Raw genomic sequence first — 22,303 nt, 5'->3', positions numbered from 1 at the left:
AGAAGGCATATGAAGAAGTTGACAGGTTCAGTCCACCCCCTCTTCTTCCAGTATACCAGACAGGACTAACTGATGAGACTAACAGCATGAATTGCCACACACCTGGGACATCTCACTTTGGTATTGGATTTGAACAATCAGTAAGAAGAGTAACTCTGCAGACACTCCTTCAGACATTATGAAGTGGAAAGAAGTCAAATAGAAAGCCTCCCCCTTGATATATACAGATGGTTAGAACTGCTTTTGAGTTGAGTGCAAAAGCAGCATCCCAAATTTGATTTAGTTTAGTTTTAGATTAAAAAAAAAAAAAAAATACAAAAAAAAACCCAAAACCCCCACTGGTGATAAAATGCATTCAGGCCTATCAAACAGTCCAAATAAAAGTCACTTCCAGCCTAAGACCAAGCATGAAGATTTCAGGTAAAAGTCAGAAGGCACTAGAAGAGTCTGGAATGCAAGGCCCTACATTGTAACTACTAAGGAGCAAGTGAAGAGCTCAGGGAATGAAGGCACAGCACGTCATACTCATCGGAGATATAATCCTCCATGCCACTCTTTGATTTGGACATTTCATGTTACCCCACTAAAGTAAGCTATGTAATGCAATCAGTTGTCGCTTAGGAACATCTGAACTTCCATCTGCAGACACACCCTCAGATAGTGGTTTTCAAAGTAAGTGAATTGGAGCTGTTTAGAAGTGCCACACGGCAGAGGCAGAGGTGGAGTGAGTGTGTGTGGTGTGTGTGTAAAGGAGGGGGGATAGAAGGAAAAGGGAAGTGATACTGCAGAGGCAGTGCTGTAGTTTAGTACGCCTCTGCTCCTCCTCACAGCAAAATTCAAAGTTTCAACAAAAGTCCACCCATGACAGGAAAGAAAGTGGCCCTGATTATTTTAATGTGACTTTATTTATTTAGTGACACCTTTATTCTATGCAAAAATATTAAAAATACAGATCTTAAAAAAGATTTCTTCTTTACCCAAAAATCAGGACAAAGTTGAAATGGCAGGTGGACAGGAGTGGGACATTCTCCATCCTCAGTACTTTTTCAGGTTGGAGGGCAGGCCCAGCATAGATTTGGCACTGGGAAGGGGTGGCGAGTGCCAGACAGCAGAGCTGGTGCGTTTGAAATATCGCGGCTTGTTCTTGTAGAAAATGTCCTCCAGTTTAGGGCTCACGATGACCCCGAAGAGTGAGTTGATATTTGGAGGGTTGTAATACTGGTATATAACAGCTTGATTAAGCTGAGTCCCTGGGAAAATAGCCACCACGTTACATGAGCAGTCTTACAAATAGCATCTTAGTACTCCACTTAAATCTCACTTCCTTGGTGTCTCGATTACTGAGAGTCAGTGCATGAATGCCAAGATCTAAGAGCAACCCTCCAGGCTCTTTTGCCCTGCAGAAGAGCTCCAGAGAGCCATTCCTGGAAGACACTAGGGGTGGGCCTGGCAGATACTGAATTCTCAGTACTGGATCAAGGTAGGGTTTTGCCTGGCTTCATGCAGAATCCTACACCCACCCTCATGCAGAGACTATAATTGGTTTTTAAGGCACCTTTCACATTCCAGGTATCCCAAGCACTCTGCTAAACCAATCACTGAAAGGATTGCATGGATGCTGGTGAACTCCCTAGCCTTCTGTTTTCAGACAGTGCAAGACCACTTCAGCTCTAGGGATGGGCACAAGGGACCCTGAATTAAAATTCAAATGATAGCACCTGCAAACGTACAGTCCTGCTCCCACCACCACCACTCAATGTTAATACCATGTGGTACTGCAGTAAGCTGAAGTCTCAGGCACTTCTGCCTTAGATCATGGCTTCCTCAACATCTAAGCCTCACTGAGAAATCTGGGGTATTCCAAATACTCATGGATGAAGTTTCAGTGGGTAGAACAAGATCTGCACGTACCAGTGGCCCAGACAGGGATGGGCTTGCGGGGCTGGCTTTCATCATCTGTGGAGTCATCACTGTTCAGATCCAGTCCATAATTATTTGGATTTACCTTGGTGGATCTGGGTTCTTTTGGGCCTGAAGGGGGCCCTGGATAGGAGTCTGAGATAGGATATTTCTGAAACCATATAGAAAAAGTTAGCTATATAGCCTTAAAAAGAAATTAATTACCTTCTAGTGATACTTCCATTTAAGGGTGCTAATAAGCCAGTGTGGGTTGCCAGAAAGAACCCGATGTTGAGGTTCTTCAGTCTATTAGTTATTTTCATAGAAATATCCCAGGTTCTAGGAGCAGGAGATTTACATGGTCTATTCCAAGACCTGGTGCCAACAGCAGGTATTAGGACAGCTAATGTCAGCATCAAGTTATTAATATATACAGCATTGCTGCCATCCATACAACACTACGTTGAGTCACATATTACTGCTCTGCCATGAGTCTCCAGGGGCAGGAGAATGAAATAGATACTCTGCCCTGGAGGAAACAAAGGTGAGCCAAGGGAGACAGGAAGTGACAGTGATGTGACTCTGGCAGTCAACATCACGTTCATACCCAATTTTCAATCCCACTTCAAAAACACCAGAGGCAGAGAGCATGTCTGTCTGTTTATGGGAAGGCAGTAATAGCCACACAGGAATAATTCAAAAGGAATATACTGGTTAAATAATTTGGACTGAGATTTTCAAATGAGCCCAACTTCCTTGGATTCCTTGTCAAAGCTGATTTTCTTTAAAATTAAGCTAGACTGGCATCCACATGCTCCGAAAGCCATATGGCAGGAAACTGTATTATAACAACAGCATAGGGCAGAGCATTTCTGGGATGTAAATGCCATTGCTATAGGGCAATCACCTACAGACATTGTGGCTTTCCTGTAACTGCAGAGGGCAGACTCTATAGCCACTCAGAAAAGTCTTACAAGCTTAGCTCTAGTCTTAAGCTACATGTTGGAGCACAGAAAGTCACTCCATGTGCTGGCTGGGATCCTTGTGTATTAACAAAACCGCACTCTTCTCTCCTCACATCCTTTGGAGCTAAAGCAGGCTTCTTTGGCTGTACTTCCAACCCATGCCAATGGAGAGGGTGTGTGGAGGTGGAGGGGGAGATTAAGATTTGAATGTGGATCTCTCACCTAGTAAGCTACCAGGCTGTGCTGTAGTGTAGCATTTTAAGCTACAGGACTGCTGTCTACAATACTGTTTACTCAGTTTATCTGAGTCATATTTGATGTCAGACATTTGCTGTTCTATAATTAACCTGGGGAAAAAAAAAACCAAACTAAGTGTAGAGACTCATCTAAACCCTTGTGTTGCTGGTAAATTTTTTTTACAATGAGCTGTATACAACCAAAAGGGCAACAACTACGTCATTCTCGTAACAGCAGCAACTAAATTGTCCTACTTTTTTCACCCTGTAGGTGCTCAGCAGTGCCATCCTTCATGCAACAGGAATAATTGTACTTTCGAGCCATAGTAAGAGCAGCAACAGCAATTACTCTTCAATCGTAAGCTCACTGATGCTTGTCTATGCAGTGACCTGTACAGGACTGAGCACCATTAGACGTGTTTGATAGTTATTAGGATATCAACAGTCACAGGACTTGTTCCTTCCATCTCACTCCCTCCCCACAGCAGCAGAGGCAAGGAAGCTATTTATCAGAGCCTGCTTGGTACTCCAGTTCTACAACAAAATGTCCTGAAAGCATATATACCCAAAGGGTTTCTTACAACCTCAAGCTGTTTCAGGAGTCAGACCTTTTACCAACTACAGGAAGGAGCCACTGATTCAGTGTTACACATCTTCCCCACCCAAAGAGAATGTAAGCATCTTGCTTTAGTTGTCAGACAATATGCATAGGGGACAAAAGTCAACATTTGAGAAGCCACCCACTTATCCACCTTCGAATCCCCTCTTAAAGTCTCTCTCTGCTGTGATGCCTACAAGTCATTTCCATCTGGCATAGAGGAGACAAATGCTAGGAGATTTCCATTTTTCTGATAATCTCTGTTCATTGCACAATTTCATTCCAGTCACCCTCTACATTTGTCCATTTGCTTGTCACAGCCCATTGGACACCTGGACTGTAAGCTCTTTGGAGCAGGGACTTGTCTATATAGTTTCTAGTACTGTGGGACCATCACAGGGACTTCTCAGAATAGCCATAATACAAGCCATAAGAAGAGATTTTTAACATTCAGTTTACGAATTCTGGTAAGTGCAACCCCTAATCATTTTTAGAAATAAGCGTAAGAACTCATGAGACCAACGCTTAGGCCAATTTCAATGCAGAGAGAGCTTTGCTGAGAGCAGAAAAAAATGGCTTTGTTCCAGCACAGTTGAGCAGGGGCAGTGTATCAAAAGACCCACCACCCGCTGCAGGGACATTTCCTATGTGAATCCCATAAAGATTCCCTCATTTTTCCAGTGAGTTATTAAATACCGTCACAGAATACAAGAGTACAAAACAAGTCAAGTGTCGGGTGGTATGTGGCATCAGACAACCACCAGAAGTTATGGAAGAGGTGGTAGCCAGCTTCTTGAAAAAGCCAAGCTGATCCCATTGTGCCCCAAGGCTAGTTTGAGTCACCAAAAACATCTAGGCTATAAACACATGGGGAGAAGTTTCAACCCCAATGGTGGTAGTTAGGAGAGTTCAAAGCAACTAAAGATACACGAAGTTTCTCAGCTACATGGTGTCACTAGTGAGATGCTACAATACAGCACTGACTTCCAGGATCCCTCAGGATCTAGCGCCATCATGTGGCCATTTCCTATCACTTGTTTTAAATTTCAAAGAAAAGAATTCTTCTCTCCATTGTTTCTGTGTTGAGCCAAGTTTCTTATGGCTGTTCTGATGAGATAAGAGACATTCCTGCCCTCCGTATGGGACGTTCTCCTTCAAAAGCAGAAAGGCCTCTATGGACCTAGAAAATTAGAGCCCAGTAGAGACTGGAACCCCCTTTTTTGCTCAGCCTCTTGGCTAACTCACCTTCACTGTTATATTCAGCAATTTACAGGGAATAATGGCAACAGATTCTGGTGGCTTGGTTTTATTTTCCTGTGGTTGCTGCTGTTCCTGCCCTTCTGGGTTCTGTTCCTCCTGTTAAGAAGTCAAAATAATAAACCGATCACCTTGCTTTCACTGCCATTGAACCCAGCTTGTCCTATGATACGACCTAGTCTCGCACTCATCCCCGCCCTTAGCAGGGTGGGAGACTACTAAATGAAGTGGACAGACTCTCTCCACAATGGAGGATAGACAGAAATTCTTTGTTAGACTCCAAGGCAGCCTCTTGCTGATTTGGAGGAAACCAGACAGGCCTCACTACTGCCCTGCTCTTGGAGAAGGCAGTTGGTAAAGGTAAAGGAATGCTCAAGACCAGATACATAAATAGAATAAAATCCACTGTATGATACAGAATCTCAACTCCTCACCTTCTTTTGGTTTTCCTCCTCCTCCGTAACCACTGCCAGCTCCATCTGCAGATGAAGGGATTTCCCCTTCTCTTGCTGTTTGAGATCCCTGGCAAATCAAAGCATAACCAAGTGAGACAGGAAGGACATAGGTTCTCTCCAAGCCAGGATCCTCAGATACCTGCCTTCTGCGCCCAGAACCCTCCACTACCGCCCATCCCTCACACCCTTCTCTTAGAACCGAAAAGATCTGCTTTGCCGTGCTTTTCCCTCCACCCCTTTTCCCAGGAGTGTGGAAACAGGCCAGCTCTCACCTCTCCCTTGGGAGGGCAGCGACAGGTGGAACTGGCAATCTCTTCAGCTCCGCAATCTTCCTCCCTTTGTCCCGCTGTTCATCCTCTATCCTCTTCTGCAGTAGCTCCTGCTGCTTGTGTTCATCCTCTTCCTGGGAAAGCAAAGCAAGTCCACTTCTTCTGCGGTAAGTGGGGCGGTGGGCAATTTATGGCTCAAGTGCCCTTTTCTAGCCTTAATGCTACCTAGTCTGACCCATCCTCATCACCACCACTAGTGTCTTGGACCTTAGTTGTGCAGCCCACCTCCTGTCCCATCCAAAGAGGGACATCACTACCCCCTCAAGGTTACAGCACCTATTGCACTGGGGTATAGGTGACACAGCACAGAGTTACTCATCTCCAGAATTCGTTTGGTCATGGAACTGCTAGGAAGTCTGGGATGGATTTATGCACCTGAGCCTTCCTAGTCCCTTACAGGAAATGGAGGGCTGAGTGGTTGGGAACTAATACCTACATCTAACTGAGAAGTTAAGCCCCATGGAAAAGTTTATATGAATCAGAAGTCTGTAAAAGCACCGTGCACATTTATGGCGCTATGCAATTCACAATGGTGAGAAGCATTAGAACAGGCCTGGAGAGTGACCTCACTGGAAGATAAGGTGCCTCATTCACAAAAGGAGTACCAAATTGGAGAGAGAGTTTGAGTGGAGGGGAGGAGGAGTGAGAAGGGGGCGGCAGCAGGTAAATCTATTCTGATGTACCCATTGGCCTGTTCTCCCAAAGCTATTTACTGGCTATTGTTCTGCCCTCTTTCCCTCATGCAGCACAGCATGCAGGTTCCCCATCATTCTACTTCCCCCTGCAAACTCTTCTTCTTACAGATGGGACCTGACCTTACTCTTACCTTCTGCAGCACTCTCTGTTTTCGGGCCTCCACATCCTCAGTCTTCTTAGCTATTTTTTTCTTGGTCTTTTCTTCTACCACCTTCTCTTGTCGCACCTGAGAGAATCACACACATCAGGTCTGGACCCTGCCCAGCCTCATACTGAATGTTCTTCACATGCTTATCTACCATAGAAAGAAGTGTCAGGAGCTCTTCAGGAGTCTGGGGCCCATCACACCCCATGGAGTGGAGAGAACGTCCAAAACTCCAGTGAAGAGTGTACATAGTTTAAAGGCAGATGACATCCAGTGCAGCAAGTTCAGCCCCAGCAGAGTTCAAAGGAAGAGAAGCCCATCACCAGGAATAACTGGAAAGAGTACATGAAATACAGTTACACAAAATTCAAATGACAGGATGCCATATTGCTCTGTGACCTTCATCAGAACAAGGGAAAGCCAGAGGGAAGATTGATTTTTCTTTTGCTTGAGGTCAGTTTTCTAGCAGGCAAACTGATGTGCAATATGAACAGGGAACATGGAGATGAGAAGGCCCCAAATGCGAGATTCCTTAACCTTAGCTGAGTAGCCTAGCAATAACGCAAGAACATGGGCAAAGGAACATGTGGTTGAGAAACGAGTAGTGAGGACTGTATGTGTTTCTGGCTGATAGCTACAGGGGAAAGATGCAGTCCTTTAGTCTTTCCCCCCTAACCTTGGAGGATGGATCCTGAAAACATCTGCTTCATGCCCCATTGCCCAGAATGAGAAATAGCGATATAGCCTGTTGAGTTTTCATCATGAGTTGGAAGGAGGAAGAGAATGTCGTCTTTCTCCCAGAGCTTAAGACAGACTGACCAAGCTTGATCTCGAGACTCTTGGGCTGCCCCTAGAACACCAGGTCAACCACACACAGCACATCTCTAACTGCAGCACTTACTGATGACATGTAGGAGGCAGCAGCAATACCCAAGATGCATGCAACAGCCAACTCTGGAGTACTCTGCATATTCTCCCTGGTATTTGTGACATGAACACAGTCTGTGACAGTGTACCTTATGTCAGTGGTATAAACAGAGACATCTGTCACACATGTACCCACCTGTCAGCACAGCCGTGCGTGGTTGTCAATAGTCTGGAATCAAAGAAAGCAGCTCTTCCACTAGGAACTGTTGCATCTAGATGCAGGGGCTGTGGTCTTGCCTTGAAAGTAGATTTTAGGAGTCGCCCACATGCTTTAGTGCAGTGTGAACAGAGTGACTTCCCTCTTCCAAGTACAGGTGTGCTTGGACCTAATTTTAGGCCCGACCAGGACCGAAAACCAGCCCACCTGACCCAAGCTCAAGAGTCGAGATGTTCTCCAACCCAAACCCAACCCTTTCCACGAAACTGAATCAGCACCGCCACCTCTTCCTACTGCCTGTAGGGTCAGCACGGCGGTGGCTGAGGGCACCCGTGGCTGCATGCCCCTCTCGTGCGCTGAGCATGTGCTATGGAGTGAGTGTGTTGCACACACACAGTGCTGTGAGGTGGTGGCAGCTGTCAGGCGCAGGGCACGCAGCTGTCACTGGGCCGACCCCATGGGCAGGAGGACGAGAAGAGAACCAACCCAAACCTGAGAGTCTTGTTGTTTTCCCACTCAACCTAGACCCAACACTTGTAGTTGGGCTGCAGGGCATGAGGCTTGAGATCAGCAGAACACGAGACACCACTAAGGCCATGTCTATACTGACGGTGGCAAATTCGCCGCCGCCAGATCGATCTTTTTGGATGGACTGAGAGGTCAGTGTAGACCCGCTCAATCGATCAGGAAGTCGATGCTGGTAAACCACCCCCTCAAGCAGCGTAGCACTGCGTCGACGGGAACGGCACAGCGCAGTGTAGACAGCACACAGAAGGGAAGCACAGCAATCAATGGGAGTTACGCAAGCTACTCTGCGTAGTTTGCGTAACTCCTGTCCACTGCCGCTGAATCTCCAGGTAAGTGTAGATCAGGGCTAATAGTCCTCAGAGAGCTTAGAGTACCATACGCACTGACATCTGAGATATGAATAATGAACACAGTTGCATGGACTTGACAGAGGAGAGCCTTTTCTCAGACAGAGGCCTACAGATAGACCCTGAAGTGACTTTTTGCTCTAATTCCAAGTGGCCTCATTACCCACTGATGGCCCCTGTGGTCAGTGTCACTAGCATTGAGGATTTTAGCAACTGGCAATATGTTTATCACACAGTAAAGCAACCTGTCGCTACTCCTATGGGGTTCACTGCTCATTGCCATGAGAAAAATCTAGCTGGCCCAAGGGGCTCCATTTCCAGATTGAGCCTCTTACCTTCTCGCTCTTCTCCTCAGTTTGAGAGAGTTTCTGTTCCATCCGCTTTTTCTTCTCCTCCTCCATCTGCTCCACCCGTTCCCGAGCCTGCAGTGCCTTCCTCAGACGCTCCTCACGCTTCCTGGGAGACAAGTGGGGACGATTAGCTTTGGCTGCACTGGGGATTTGTCCCGGTTACAGCTATCGGTGCCCCACCATTGGAGTAGCTAGTGCCCCGGTGCAAACCCCCAATGCAGAGCGTAAGAGTCTTGCTTCGGCTCAGCCTATCCTTGCTTCAAACTGGGATAAGCTCCATTGGCAACAACAGCAACTTTGCCCATCTGCACTAGCTGTTCACAACTACATAGCTGTAGCTAGCTACTAATGGCGGTAATCAGGGCAAGTCATCAGTGTAGACAAGACCTTGAAGTGATTCAGAGCCAAGCCAGAAAAGAAGCAACAGGAGGGGCAGCCACTCACAATTTCATCTCCTCCAGGCGCCGTCTCTTTTCCTCCTCCACTTTCTGTTTTCTCTGTTGTTCGGCCTCCTGCTTCTTCCTCAAGCTCTCCAGTCGCTGCCGCTCCTTCTCCTGGGGTGGGTGGGAAGCTCAGATTATACCCAGCTGCTGCTAGGACTTGTTTCTGCATCAGGCTGCTGGGCTCAGGTAGCCAGAGACAACGCACCAGGGACCTGCAGCTTCAGTCAGAGACACATTCACACTCCCTCCCGAACAGGCACATGAGCTAGGAAAAAGAGACAATGCTGTTCTGGCAGCACTGCTCCTTTCCTATTCAACCACTCCATTTCCTGGAGCAGAAAAAGTGCTTGGAGAGCTAGTGGGGCAGTTCCTGCGCATGAGACACCTCAGGCCTAACAGCCAAGCAGAAACAGTTACTGCAGAAGCCACGTTCAGATCAAGACACCATCAGTGACTGTGCTGCTACATTCACCACGAACTGCCTAATGCTACTAATCAATATTAGTACTACAAACATGAAGAATCCTCTATTCTTTTCAGATACCTGAAGAGACCCCTCTATGTCCTTTTTAGACACATGGTCATGCACAGGTGGCAGAGAGAACTGGGTGGGATCTTCTACTGACTCAAGCTAGGGGCACCTTAGAAGTTGAGCTCTTACCAACCCAGAAGGCAAGAGACCTCATCAGGAAATCCATACCAAACCTCCTGCGTGGTTCTACTTTGGTCCTACAGGTGGGGGAGCTGAAGGGGAAGAGGAAAGGAGCAGTGTTTTTATATTTGGTAAGAGACTGAAGTTAACATCCCCAATAACAAGGGTTACAGATGTCAACCAAGAGCCTGTGATACCAAAACACCAGCCAGGGACAAGAAACAGAAGCAAGCAACCCTAGGATGTCTAGATAAAGCACACTGTCTCATTCTCGCTCCTAACTGGAGGGGTATTTTGTGGCCACAAGGGACCCTGCATTGGCACAAAGTGGATAAGGTGAGCAGCATATGGTTAACCTCCTTTCAGTTGTAAATGCTGTTCTCTGCTGGAAAGAGAGCTGCAGTGGAAGGTATTGTCCTCTAGATGCCAGATCCTGCATTGTTCTTCTTGTGGTGTCTTCTGCCACACTGAATGTTCCATGCAGTAGCTATGGATTCACCACATCAGGACCGTCTCTCCTTCAGTCAGAACAAAGGTGCCCACAGTGGGGCCCTGGCTGCCTGCTCTCTCTGCAAGCTACTGGTTAACCCCTTCGCTGCTGCGTTTGGGAGACTCCGACTCAAGAGTACAGCAGAAGCCACTTAACTGGTGCAAGACCAAGGACTCCCCACAGGTGCAGTACTAGCACTGGGTGTTAGCTTCTGGGAACAAGCTGGTTTTGCAGCTCTCAGTTCAACATTACACAAGGCACCTTATTCCCTGGGAGGCTCTTTAACATGATCAGCAAAGCCAGTCACACAGCCAAGTGGAGCAGTCGGGTAATGATTCTTCCCAAGACACTAAACTGTGTGTTTTGAGGTTTTTAAGTGTATAAAATAGAACTTGAGACTTTCTAAGTCATCTAGTTATTCCCAGTGGGCAAAGCAGGATTGTTCCCTACAGTATATTTTCCAGGGCTTTGGTCAGCCTAGTTTGAGTGACACAAATAATATTCACTTCCACCACTTCTTAGAAACCATTTTACACACCATGAGATGTCCAATGGCGATCTCCTTCACCTGGGATTCTGAGTGTGTATATGCCATGGCAAAGTTATATCCAGTTACTATTAGATTCCCTTTGGGCCATTCTGAACAATTCTACTCACTTCCTGGTGTATACACCCTCCACATGCTGCCCAACACATCACCATTTCTCTCTCAGATGAGACTTGGAAGACATATTAGGTCATATGCAGGTTAGTGATGAGGTTAGAAAGCTACCAGTGCCCATTAGTGAGGTAACAAACATGCCCACTACGAGCCCACAGACCCTGTGATTAAGGAGCCAATACTTACAACAAAATCCCCCTGTTTCGACAGATAGAGAAGAGAAATAAGGATTACTTGTCTTTGCAATTAATCAAGTAAACCTAGAACTACACCCTTTGGACTCTAGTCTCATCTTGCCCAGCAGTTAGTTACGATGATCAAACTGCATTGATTCTCAACTCCAGATTCTGCATGGCTTGTCTTGTAACTGTCCAGCAGCCAGTTGGGTGGCAGAGACCAGATTTCAAATCCACTGACCTTCCTAGGGTTTGGCAATCCCAGGATGCCATGAATTTGAATGAGACAGAGTAGCCAGAATTTCTCTACATGCACATGACAGCTTTAAGGAGTTGGTGCTCAAGGTCACAATTATGTGTTGAGACTTTGATATTCAGTAACTCACAGGGATAGTGCAAAACCAGATTCATTATGATTTTAAGGTGCTCCTATACCATGGAAGGGCTCATTAAAATGCACATTTTCAAATATGCAGAAATACATTCCACCTTCATTTCCCTGCATGATCTTCCACTCACTCCCATGCAACAGCTGATGCCATCACTACCCTAGGGCCACCTCTACCATTCCAGGCAGCCAGAAAGACAACTGCTACAGGAGAAACAATCCTAATCCAGCATTTGGCAGGGAAGAGACTGTCCAAAGGATTTTTAATGGGTTCAGTTAAAAAACTGCAGGCAATCAATTTCCTGCTGATGAAAGATGCCTGTACACATCTTACCCTGACATTGCCTTATGCCATACTCTTGCTGGGGACAGAGAGCTTTGTTTTCCCGTAACACCAGTGAGCCTCACTCTGGAAAGAGCATCGCCAGACGTGAAACATGAAAGACTATCTCCATAACCCATTCAATTTTTAGCCTCTCTGTCAAGACCATAGAGAGGAGAGTTTGGGTGCTCAATCTGACATTCAGTCAGCATATTAGACTGGGAAGAATAGTAAGTTAAGTTTGCTCCTTCATACCATTCCTCATTTGGGATCTTAAGCAGCTTGTGATGCAGATTTGCAATGAGCATTTCAAACCAGACAATGTTGCCCGCCACCCTTCCCTCCCCCGCCATTTGCTCTGCCCTTCTAACCCTTATGGGAAAGGGGGTCTTCTCTACCTTGGGATCAGATCGTGTAGGAGTGTTGCGTTTGATAAGGTTCTTCATGACACTACTGTGCCCTGTGGAACCTGGGCTCACGAGCAGCTGGTTCTTCTGCACCGTCTGTAAAAAGTGTTTGAACGGACGCACAACCTACGAGGAGAGCAGAGGGCATCAGGCCTACCACAGAAGGGGACCCAGAAGAGGGATAGTGACGCAGTGCCATGGCACCTACTCACCTTGCTGGCTGGGCTGGGCGAGGATAGAGTCTTGTTTGCAGGAGATGTGGTCTTATCATATGAAGGAGAGATCATATTTAGCAGCAATCCATCACACAACTCATCCACTGCTTGCTTATAACTCTGTCTCCTGAAAGAATATAGGGTACATACACTGACCCAGCACAGGAAAGACCATTTCTGGCCTCTGCTGAAACCTTTAATTCATATTATGCCACCCTTCCTGTCTATTCAGCACCATCAAGTGATCTGTGATGCCTGTGTGGACACACCACATATTCAGAACACACAGCTATACACAGCTACATTTAAATTGTCTTTGGTGGATCTTTGCTACCATTCTCTTCTGTATGTGGGAGAATCAGCAACTTGGGAAGCTACGGAAAAAGCCAAGCAAGTTAGATATTTTAGGTACTTAAGATAAGAGCCTTTTCAAACTATTCTATGAAGTTACTGTGCAGCCATCCTTACCCACCCCACTCCTCTTCTCGAAGCAGCACTTGGAGGTTTACAAACAGTTCCTTACTACATCCTTAGGAAGTAGAGGGTACCATCCCCACCCATAAGATGGGAAGCAGACAGGCTGGTTAAGTAACTTGCTCAGAGTCACACCTGGGTTCTAGTCCAATCTGTGCCTAATTCACTTAACCATGTCACCTTTCAAGAGGCCCCATTTTGTATTAAAAATATGAAAATCTATTGCCCCAACATTTTGGGAGAGTGTGTGGATTTGAAACCCACTTTGGCTAATCAAACCAAAGCTTTCAACCAAGGTACTTGATAGATAGCACATTAGTCATTCCAGATCACTAGTCTATTCCTTTTTCTCTCCCCAGCCTGAGGCCAAGAAGGGAACATACCGGACACTTGGGGGCTGTTCCAGGGGCTTGGCATTCTGGGGCTGCTCCTTGCTCTGGGGTGTGCCACTCTTTTTCAAATGGCTCTCTGTAAAGAAAGCTACAATTAGATTTCCTGTAGCAGAGGTGCAATGACAAAGGTTTTTGTCTTCCTGGCTCCCAAGATAAGTCTCACAAACATACTGCAGAACACAATTGCTAAAAGCCATGTCATAGTAAGACAAACAGGAGTACACTAGCTATTTTAACACTAGTTTTGTATCTGTGCATTAACCAACATCACAGAGAATAGTATTAGAATATGCACCTTGCACGATCACGTACTCTGTGCACAGACTGTTGATGAGACAGACAGCACTTTAGCCCATAACAGGACTCTGGATACCCCACTCCTACCCCAAAAAGATGCTTCTACCAGGATCCTCCAACCACTGCCTCTTATGGGATGACACATTTCCTACAGTGAAAGCTGATCACATCTCATAGCTCCTCACTGAGACAGAGTGAGACAGAAGGGACTGCAATCTCTTCTCGCTCCTTTCAGTTTGTTTCATACATCTCAAGATACTGTTAGGAGCCCATGAACCCTAAACACTGAACCAAACTGAAGCTTTAAGATGTTTTCCTCTACAGTTCCCCATCCCTTAGTTGCTCAGATTGAAGTTGTTTGGACAGACTCTGTCCAATCACTTATTTATATTTTGCATGTTTATTAAATACACTGTGCTGAAAGAGCCAACACAGGACAAATCTTACTCCCCTCTGGAGACTGGAAAGAGCCCTTGTAGGATAAGCTTGGCCAGTAGGTGGCAAAGATCCATAAACCCCTAAATAATACCCCAGTCACATCCTTCCTTGCTGCTCCACCAACACTGAGTCTCAGCAATACTTACCTTTACTGTTCCCCGCCTGCTGCTCTGCCCGATTCGGCTGCTCAGCCTGAGCTGACTGTTCTGCAACAGGGCAGCCTTCATTTGGAATAATGAAGGATTTCTGCACAGGTTTGGGAGCCTGTAGGAGAAGGAAGCAGGCTTTAGCAAGACTCCCCGACAGAAACAGGACTTCAATGAGCATTCTGTGTCTTGGGAAGGAGGGGTGCAAAGCCAGCGACTTTGGATGCACTCTGCACTGGTGGCAGTCCTGCTGCTAACAAGCCAGGGACTGCTCCTTTCTCTTTGCAATGGCAGGAGGGCCTACTCACCAAGTGCAGTCCTGGCTACTACAGACACAGGATTTCTGCTCATGGAGCAGAGGCAAAGCAGGGAAGGAGTGTTACAGATACCACCCCCACAAAGGGCAGAACAGTCAGATGTGTTCTTCCTTCCTAGACTCTAAAGGTCAAAATGTTTCTAGAGTAACTAGCAGTTTTGGGTGCCCAACCTGAGACAACTTAGAGAGGCCTGATTTTCAGAGGGTGGGTGCTCAGCAATTTATGGGGACAAGGGGGAAATCCCTTAAGGTGTTAAGATATTCCCTTAAACTCCCCTCAAGGTGTTTCTAGTTGGACACCCACAAATTGAGACACCCAAGATCACTAGTCACTTTTGAAAGCTTTGGCCAAGCACCTTTAAGAGTCAGTTTTAAACAGCCCTAGATTGAGGCTGCAAGCGATTCTTGGCCACCTACATGGGCAACAAGCTCACTGCACCAGAAGGTTGAGAAAGGGAACACACCCCATAGGTACTAGCACCCCATCTCCCCTTACAGATCAATCACTGCACTGTACCACGCAAGCCACACAGCTCCCCTGCATCGCGACATGTGAGGAGAGCAAGTGATTCAATCAGAAGCCTACACAATCTGGGTGCACAGGTCTTCAGAAGGGTCTGTTGAAGCTTAACTGAGCAAGTTCTAAAATAATGCTGACTTAGATTAGAAATTTTATAGTTTCAGTTCCCAACTGATACAAATGAGTAAACATATGGATTTGTATTACAGTAGCACCTAGAGACTCCAGTAGAGACTAGGGCCCAGTTGTGTTAGGTTCTGTACAAAACATAGTAAGAGTCCCTGTCCTAAGGAGCTGACATTCTAAATAGACAACACAGAAGTGTGACAAAAAAGGATACAACATAAAAGCAGAAGATTCAAAACCAAGACACAGGGTAAGGGCCAGATTTTTAAATACAATACCTTTAAAAATGTGTCTCTAAGTGACTAACCCAAGGAAATACAGGAAGTCTGTGCCACAGCAGGCATCTGAAGCCAGGTCTCTGGAGTCATAGTCTAGTGCCATAATCTACCAAAACCCAAGGTGAGGGATCTTTATCTCCTCAAAAATTTTGACTTCTCAGACAGTTGAGATAGAACAATCCCACAGACACATTCTCCAATGATTCTGTCAATTCAGCAGAGAGATCTAGCTCAGGAGTGACAGGTAAGAAGCCACACAATTAATTTACTGCCTTTATCCAAGAAAGCCCTACCCGGGCCTTACCTTGTCACATTCAGCATTCAGTTCCAGTTCAAGCCTGAAGAGAGAAAGGGTGTTTTGACAAGTTATCAGCTCCCCCAGAGGGAACAAAGAAATTATGGTTTTTATTCTTGTGGTGCCTCTGTCACAGACCTCTAGGCACCTTGGAAGAGCAAATCACAGGTGATGAAGACCACAATCTGACAGTCTGCTTCAGTATATTAATTTTATCTAAGTGTAACGGGGACAAGATAATCATTCTGATCAATGAAGAAACTGTTCACACATGCTGGAGTAAAGACTCATGCACTGAACCTAACTCCACAAGCTTCAGGCAGAGAGTGAATTTACTTCAGTATGAGACTCAGACATAACCTTGCTTGAACAGGCTAGATGGGGGAGGCACACTAAATTGCTGAGTTATATGCTAGTGAACTTATGCCCCTTGTAAAAGGTCTAAGCACTGCTCAGGTCAATAAGTAGCATATGCCACAGCCCTGAGGCACACACAGATTGAGCTTGCCCTACCCTGCAAGTCTTGAAGACCACAAACCGCACTCCTATCCAATCCAATGGTGCAGTGGGGAAAGCGAAATTAGTTCACAGGGTTCTGGAAATTAGAGAAGATACGTGGGACCCAGCAAACCTGAAATATTTACAGACAAAGCCTAAGGGAACAGTTTCTAAATTAAACTAGCCAAAATCTTGTAGTGCACTGCCACATTCTGCACTAGCTGAAAATGACAGATCAGTCTTTCTAGGTAACTTAGTATAGCTATCTAAGAGGAAGAACAGAGATCATACCCGCCTTGCTGCCAGAGAGGCATGCAAGATGGTCTAAGGAAGGACAACACCAATGCAGCATGAAGTTTCCTGCAAGATTTCCCATGGCTTCTGATTATTTCACAGAGCAGCCTCACCTGACATTGCTGGTTGCATCTTCATCCATAAATACCTCCAGGGAACTATGGCCTGGAAAGAGAAGGATAAAGCAACACATTAGCTAGCTTAGTGGTCTTCATCTGATGCATCCTATAAGCAGCTATTCCTGTGCAATATAGCCCCTTTCTCCAAAGGACACGTTGTATTTCTACCCACAGGTTTCCATATGAGCTCTAAGCACCGTTGCTTGACTTTTTACAGCTAGAAGTTGCTACATAGTGCAATGAACTTCAGAAGCACCATAATGACTCAGACACTGCCTCACTACCTCTCAAGCTTCCTTCCACATCAGCTGGAGTAACTCTGGAAACACAGCAAGAGGAATGCAAGTCTGTATTATGAAGAGATCACTAGTAATTCCATAGTTGAAGCAGTAGCAAATTTCAGACAGAAAAGGGTTTAAATCCTCATTAGGGGCAAAGCCAAGTGTGTTATATTTCTAGTAACAGTGTACTTGCTCTTTAGGGGTAGATTTAATATTCTGTAATGTTAACAAGTAACTTCAGTAGGTTAGATCTCAGTGGCTACTAACTGAAGTTTCAGGACTGGTGTTTCTCTTGCCCACCAATTTACACATGGCTTTGACTTCAATTAGATCTCCACAGCGTCTCATGCATATGTTGGGTTTCGTTTTGTTCAATGACACAGTTTTTAGCATTATGATGACAGTGTGCCATGGCATTTAATTTTGTTTGCTAAAATCCATGTGCTTCAGCACTTAACTGAACCAACTGGAAGCCACTTTGCTTCTACAAGCAAGCAAGTTAGAGGAACTCAATTTCAGCAGACACTTTCAGAGCCCAGAAACTGCAGGAGAGAGGTGGCCTGGAGTTTGAGCTGGAGACACAAGAGGACTATTGGCCATTGAAGCTTTAAGACACTGTAGGGTGAGCTTAAAAAATTTCAGTTGCACTCCCCCTGCACAAGCAGCGCTAGAGATGGGTCTGAGCCCCTCTGAGTCAAACAACACAATGATGGACACACACAGCAGAGAGCCTTTGAACAAAAGGATACACACAATTGCCTTTCAGATTTCACAAACTTACAGCTCACTTGGCTGGAGGCTGAAGAGGATTCCTGAGCTGCTGCCTTCTTAGAGATGGCCCTGCTGATAGATTTGCGGATCATGCGCTCTCTTTTGCTGGCCAGAGAATACTTCTCTGCTAGTGAGATCCTGCGGTGCTTATGGGACCTACTCATCTGGCTTCTACGTACAGAGGGACAGCTCGATTTGGAGCCTGTTGAGGTTCCTGTGCTGTCCTTTAAGTCCTGGAAAAGCTCCTTTTCCGGCCCCTGAACAGAGACATCCTCAGCTGCGGGATCCCCATTTTCACCAGCTTTTGGCGTGGATGTATTTGCTATTCTAAAGTTGGGAGCACTCTGGTCTTCTCCTGTCCCCTTTGCCTCAGGGGTGTCAGGGATCACCAGTACAGAGGCTGCAGACACACGTTGCAGTTCAGTTACCTCAGGCTTCTGGGGAACTTGGAGGTCATCTCCCTGAGCACAGATGACCAAGGCCTGGTCTATTATTTCTGGCCTATTCCCCTTCAAATGTAAATCAGCACCACAGCAGTCATTGACACTGATTTCCGCCATGGGAACCCGCCCTTCTACTAACAAGATAGCTGGTTTCTCAGACACTGCCTCCGATGGAGCAGCCTTGGAGCAGAATCTTGTTGTGCAACAGCCAATAGATGCTTCTTTTCCCACATCACTGGGTTTTTCCAGTCTCTCTTTGCTTCGGAGCCTTTGGGACACTTGCTTCAAGGATGCTGGCTTGATGCTGCTTTTCCTTCTCGATAGCCTTAAAACACAGACATATTTTAAGTCAAATGAGGCAGGATTTTCCCTATAGCCATTTCAGAACCTAAGACTGACATCACTGACTGTAGACATGACCCAGGGTATTTTTTATATGCAATTATACTTATTTTCCAGATGCAATTATTTTAATGAGATTAAGTGGATAAAACACTGGACCAGGGATTCAGGAGACCGGGGTTCTATTTCTTGCTCTTCAAGGCCTTCCTCTGGCTCAGTTTTCCCCATCAGTAAAATGGGTATAATGATCTTAAATTGCCTTACAATGGTGATAAGTATCTACATATGATAAAAGCTAGGTACTATTATCAGTGTTTAGAAAGATATTATAGGCTGAAGACCACCCGTAATAAAAATTCTCATTCCATATAAAACCTCACTGTCTTTTCCTGGATCATTCCCTCACTCTAGACTAGGAATACTAACATGAAGATAGGATCTTGATCCAAAGTCGTCCCTGTTGGGGATGCCCTGCAATACTGGGTGGCTTGCTAAAAAGGAGCAAAGTGGATAGGTTCCAAAGAGGGAAGAGAGTAGGAACCTACAAGAACAGTTTCAGAATTCAATGTGTAGAGTTTCAGAAGGGAAGTGGAACATAAAATAATGTAGCAGTATGTGAAGGGCCATTACTTTGTATGGGGAGGAATATACACAGATAGGATGAAATTGTCTAAAGAATTTTACCCACATCATTAAAAAGCTTTTCCTGAAGAGTGAGGTCTGTCAGATTAGGAAGTGTGTCCAGCATCATTGCTTAAGTTAATCACAACTGACAATGTACAGAGCAATCAGTGAAAGCAAATGAACTTCTGAAATGGGACCTTGATTGCACGTGGAAGTGATCTTGTGTAACTTGAGAGAAAACCCACAAAAAACCCACTATGTAATCAGGTCTTTTTCTAAATGGAAAGACTCAGCATTCAGGGGTAACGTCCCCATGTGCCTTGAGATTTCCAAGCCTAAGAAGTGATAGAGAAAAGAGTCAGTATAGAATTCCAAGGGTGCAGCAAGGCAGGAGCATGGAAGCACTGAACATCCTCCTTAGACCCCTCATATTTAATTTTTGCATCAGAAAGCAATTTGAAAGTGGTTGCTGAGCAAAGAAAGAAAAGAGAAGAGTGGGTTTGACAAATATTTTCAAGTACTAAGGTGCCCAGAGTCTGTGGTTTTGCTTTCCTATTTTCAAGTGTTTCTTCCCTCTGTTGTGTGCCTCTTTTTGACAGAGCATTCAACAGCAGAAACTGACAGATTATACAAGGATAACAGTGAAACTGACTACACACAAATGCTGTCAAAAGCACAATGTAAACAAACTGAGAAACCCTTAGGTTAAAGAAAGTTGAGGTCAATTTCTATGTGAAATTGGCAGTGTACCTTTAGTTTAATATTTAGGAGAGAAGAGATGTTTGCTTTCTCCATAGTTCTTGACTTAGGAATGATTTTTCATGTTGAAGGATAGGATGCATAAAGCCCCTTCTTCCTATATTTTGTTAGTATCACAGCCCATTTAGAAATGACATTTTAAAGGCCAAATGTGCTCAGAAATCCAGTTTAAATTTAAATTCATGCCGCCCTCTGAATACTTTCTGCATTTTTCTCACCTTGGGCAATGAAAATAGACAAGTCAGTTTCATTTTTGATTTATAGCTTCTAAAAATTTCACTTTCAAGTTCTCATGCAATATCACAAAGGATTAGATTAAAATAAATTATTAAAAAAAAAAAAAAAAAGGATTCATTGGGATAAAAAAGCTGTAGGAAGATTTCTATTTGTCTTAGGTTATTTATACAAAACCAATATTTTTTACTAACTTGATCTGGAAGTGTCACATTAAGTAAACTAATAATTTTTAAGTTAGCACATTAATTTAGTTATTGATATGGGCATTTAACTCCCCCCCCAAAACAAACAAACAAACAAACAAAAAAGACAAGTTTACCTTTGCCTCTGGGTTGTTTAGTTCTGTAAAGTCTGTTGCCATAAGAAATCCCAGGAGGCCACCTACCTTTTTCTAGTCAGTTCGTTGTTCTCATCTTTAAGAGATGAGGAGCGCTTCTTTCTTCGATGTTTCTTCTGTGATGGTGTTTTGGGCATCAGCTCAGGCTCAACACGTAAGTTGCTGTTCAACAAATGGAATACAAAAGAAGGAATTTGTTTCCTTGACTGACAACTATGCTATCTGCCTCTTAGCAGCAGCATGTTGTTCATTACATGGGGGCAACGCCAAAAGTTGCCATAAGTCTTTCTGATCAGCAGGTTAAAGACATTCTAGCAAGACCACAGCCACTGAACACTATAGGCTAAAAGGAACTGCCCAACATACCAATAAAGTACATAACTAATAAGCTGAGACAAAAAGAAATGTTATGGTAGCAACTGGAAAAGCCAGGCTCCCCAGTGGCCTTTCGTTGGAAATCTCACTGACAAAGACATTATAAACCAATCCCTGAGAACTCTCAATTGAGATGGTTAAGAGTTCCCATTGGCTAATCCTATAAAACAGCAGAAGGAAAAACTTCAAGCAAAGGCTGCTTTTCACAGGGGACCATTTGCACAGATGGGCTCAAGCTCACTCTTAGGTCACATTAGAAGAATCCATAGTATTGATGACTGAGAGAGAAGGGGCAGCCTTTGAATGATCCCATCAGAGACAGTTCATCCCTTCTGCCACCCCACTGGTCCTACCTATCAAACATCTTCATGGCCTCCTGCTCAATTTCCCACAGCCACGCCAGGTGCTTGTGCACATTGCACAATAACTTGGACAGTTTTCGACTGCAAACCTTCAGCAGGTGCATGGGACCCTCTGCCATGGCTCTGCCTGAAACACAAAAGGGAAGGGAGGCAAAGCAGATGCTCAGGAGCGCCGTCATGCAGCACCATTCACCTGGGATTTCCAAGGCACCCGCAGTTAGCCCCAGCTGCTCCCCAAAGGGCGGCAATGAGACATGGGGCCCCAGTCCACACTGGAGGCACAGGGCGCACTTCCCTCTGCCAGTCCCTGGGGCACAGAGCTAGGAGCCAGGCAGTCAGGGCTCCCCACTCACCCCACAACCGGGCTCCTCTGCCCCAGTTCTCACAGGGGGAGCAGAGCCCAGCAGCTACCTGCTCACGTCCCTCCCGGGAGGGAGAGGACCCAGGCACCCTGCCCTCCCCGCCGCCACTGGGGGACCCAGTGCCAGCAGCACAGCGCACGCGCAGTCAGGGGCAAGGCGCCCCTAGCAGCTCCCCTCCCCCAGGTACCAACCGTCCCCCAGCCCCACTAGTGCTACCCGGCATTTCCCCGCAGAGAAGACCTCCAAACCACAGAGAGGGAGGCTAGAGCGGCTTCCCTCCCTAGGACTTTAAGGAAGTCGCATTGAGTCGGGTCAGGCTGGCAGGGATTTCACGGGTTAGCCAAGCCGACACGCGTCCCCCTCCCCCACCCCCTTTCCTCCGAGGTCATCCGAGCCTTCACCAATCAGCAGAGCGCACCGCCAGAGCGCCATGCCCATTGGCTCACGTCTGTGTCCGTCACAGCCAAGACAGAGGGGCGATTTTGCTGCAGGCCACTCTCCGCCTCACCAGGAGGGGCCTTGCCCCCGTCTCCTCCTCAGACACCCCCTGTCTCCTCCCCCGCCCCTGAGCAGC

The 22,303-nt window shown here is 45.8% G+C and overlaps 1 protein-coding gene across 3 annotated transcripts; it reads right to left on the bottom strand.

Annotated features, from left to right (window-relative positions):
* Window positions 1-886: 886 nt before the first annotated feature.
* On the bottom strand, window positions 887-22,284 carry LOC137148599 (inner centromere protein-like). 3 transcript variants are annotated; one of them, XM_067541490.1, is made up of 19 exons: window positions 22,148-22,284; window positions 21,359-21,494; window positions 20,679-20,792; window positions 17,899-18,656; window positions 16,831-16,882; window positions 15,935-15,968; window positions 14,391-14,508; window positions 13,501-13,585; window positions 12,641-12,770; window positions 12,420-12,554; window positions 11,322-11,333; window positions 9,334-9,443; window positions 8,875-8,995; window positions 6,566-6,661; window positions 5,683-5,813; window positions 5,390-5,477; window positions 4,944-5,054; window positions 1,912-2,071; window positions 887-1,250 (listed from the first exon to the last, which is right to left on the bottom strand). In XM_067541490.1, exons 2-19 carry the CDS (start codon window positions 21,484-21,486, stop codon window positions 1,036-1,038), a joined length of 2,598 nt encoding a protein of 865 aa, XP_067397591.1. In that variant the 5' UTR covers window positions 21,487-21,494; window positions 22,148-22,284; the 3' UTR covers window positions 887-1,035. The 3 variants fall into 3 exon arrangements, with proteins under 3 accessions (XP_067397591.1, XP_067397589.1, XP_067397590.1); XM_067541488.1 differs by lacking the exon at window positions 22,148-22,284 and adding an exon at window positions 21,946-22,070; XM_067541489.1 differs by lacking the exons at window positions 11,322-11,333; window positions 22,148-22,284 and adding an exon at window positions 21,946-22,070.
* Between the last annotated feature and the right edge of the window lie 19 nt (window positions 22,285-22,303).

This window comes from Emydura macquarii, unplaced genomic scaffold (assembly GCF_026122565.2).
Source record: "Emydura macquarii macquarii isolate MOO-44397 ecotype Brisbane River unplaced genomic scaffold, CSIRO-AGI_Emac_v2 contig_670, whole genome shotgun sequence".
NCBI lineage: Eukaryota > Metazoa > Chordata > Testudines > Chelidae > Emydura > Emydura macquarii.
This window is presented reverse-complemented; position numbering and strand designations above follow the sequence as displayed.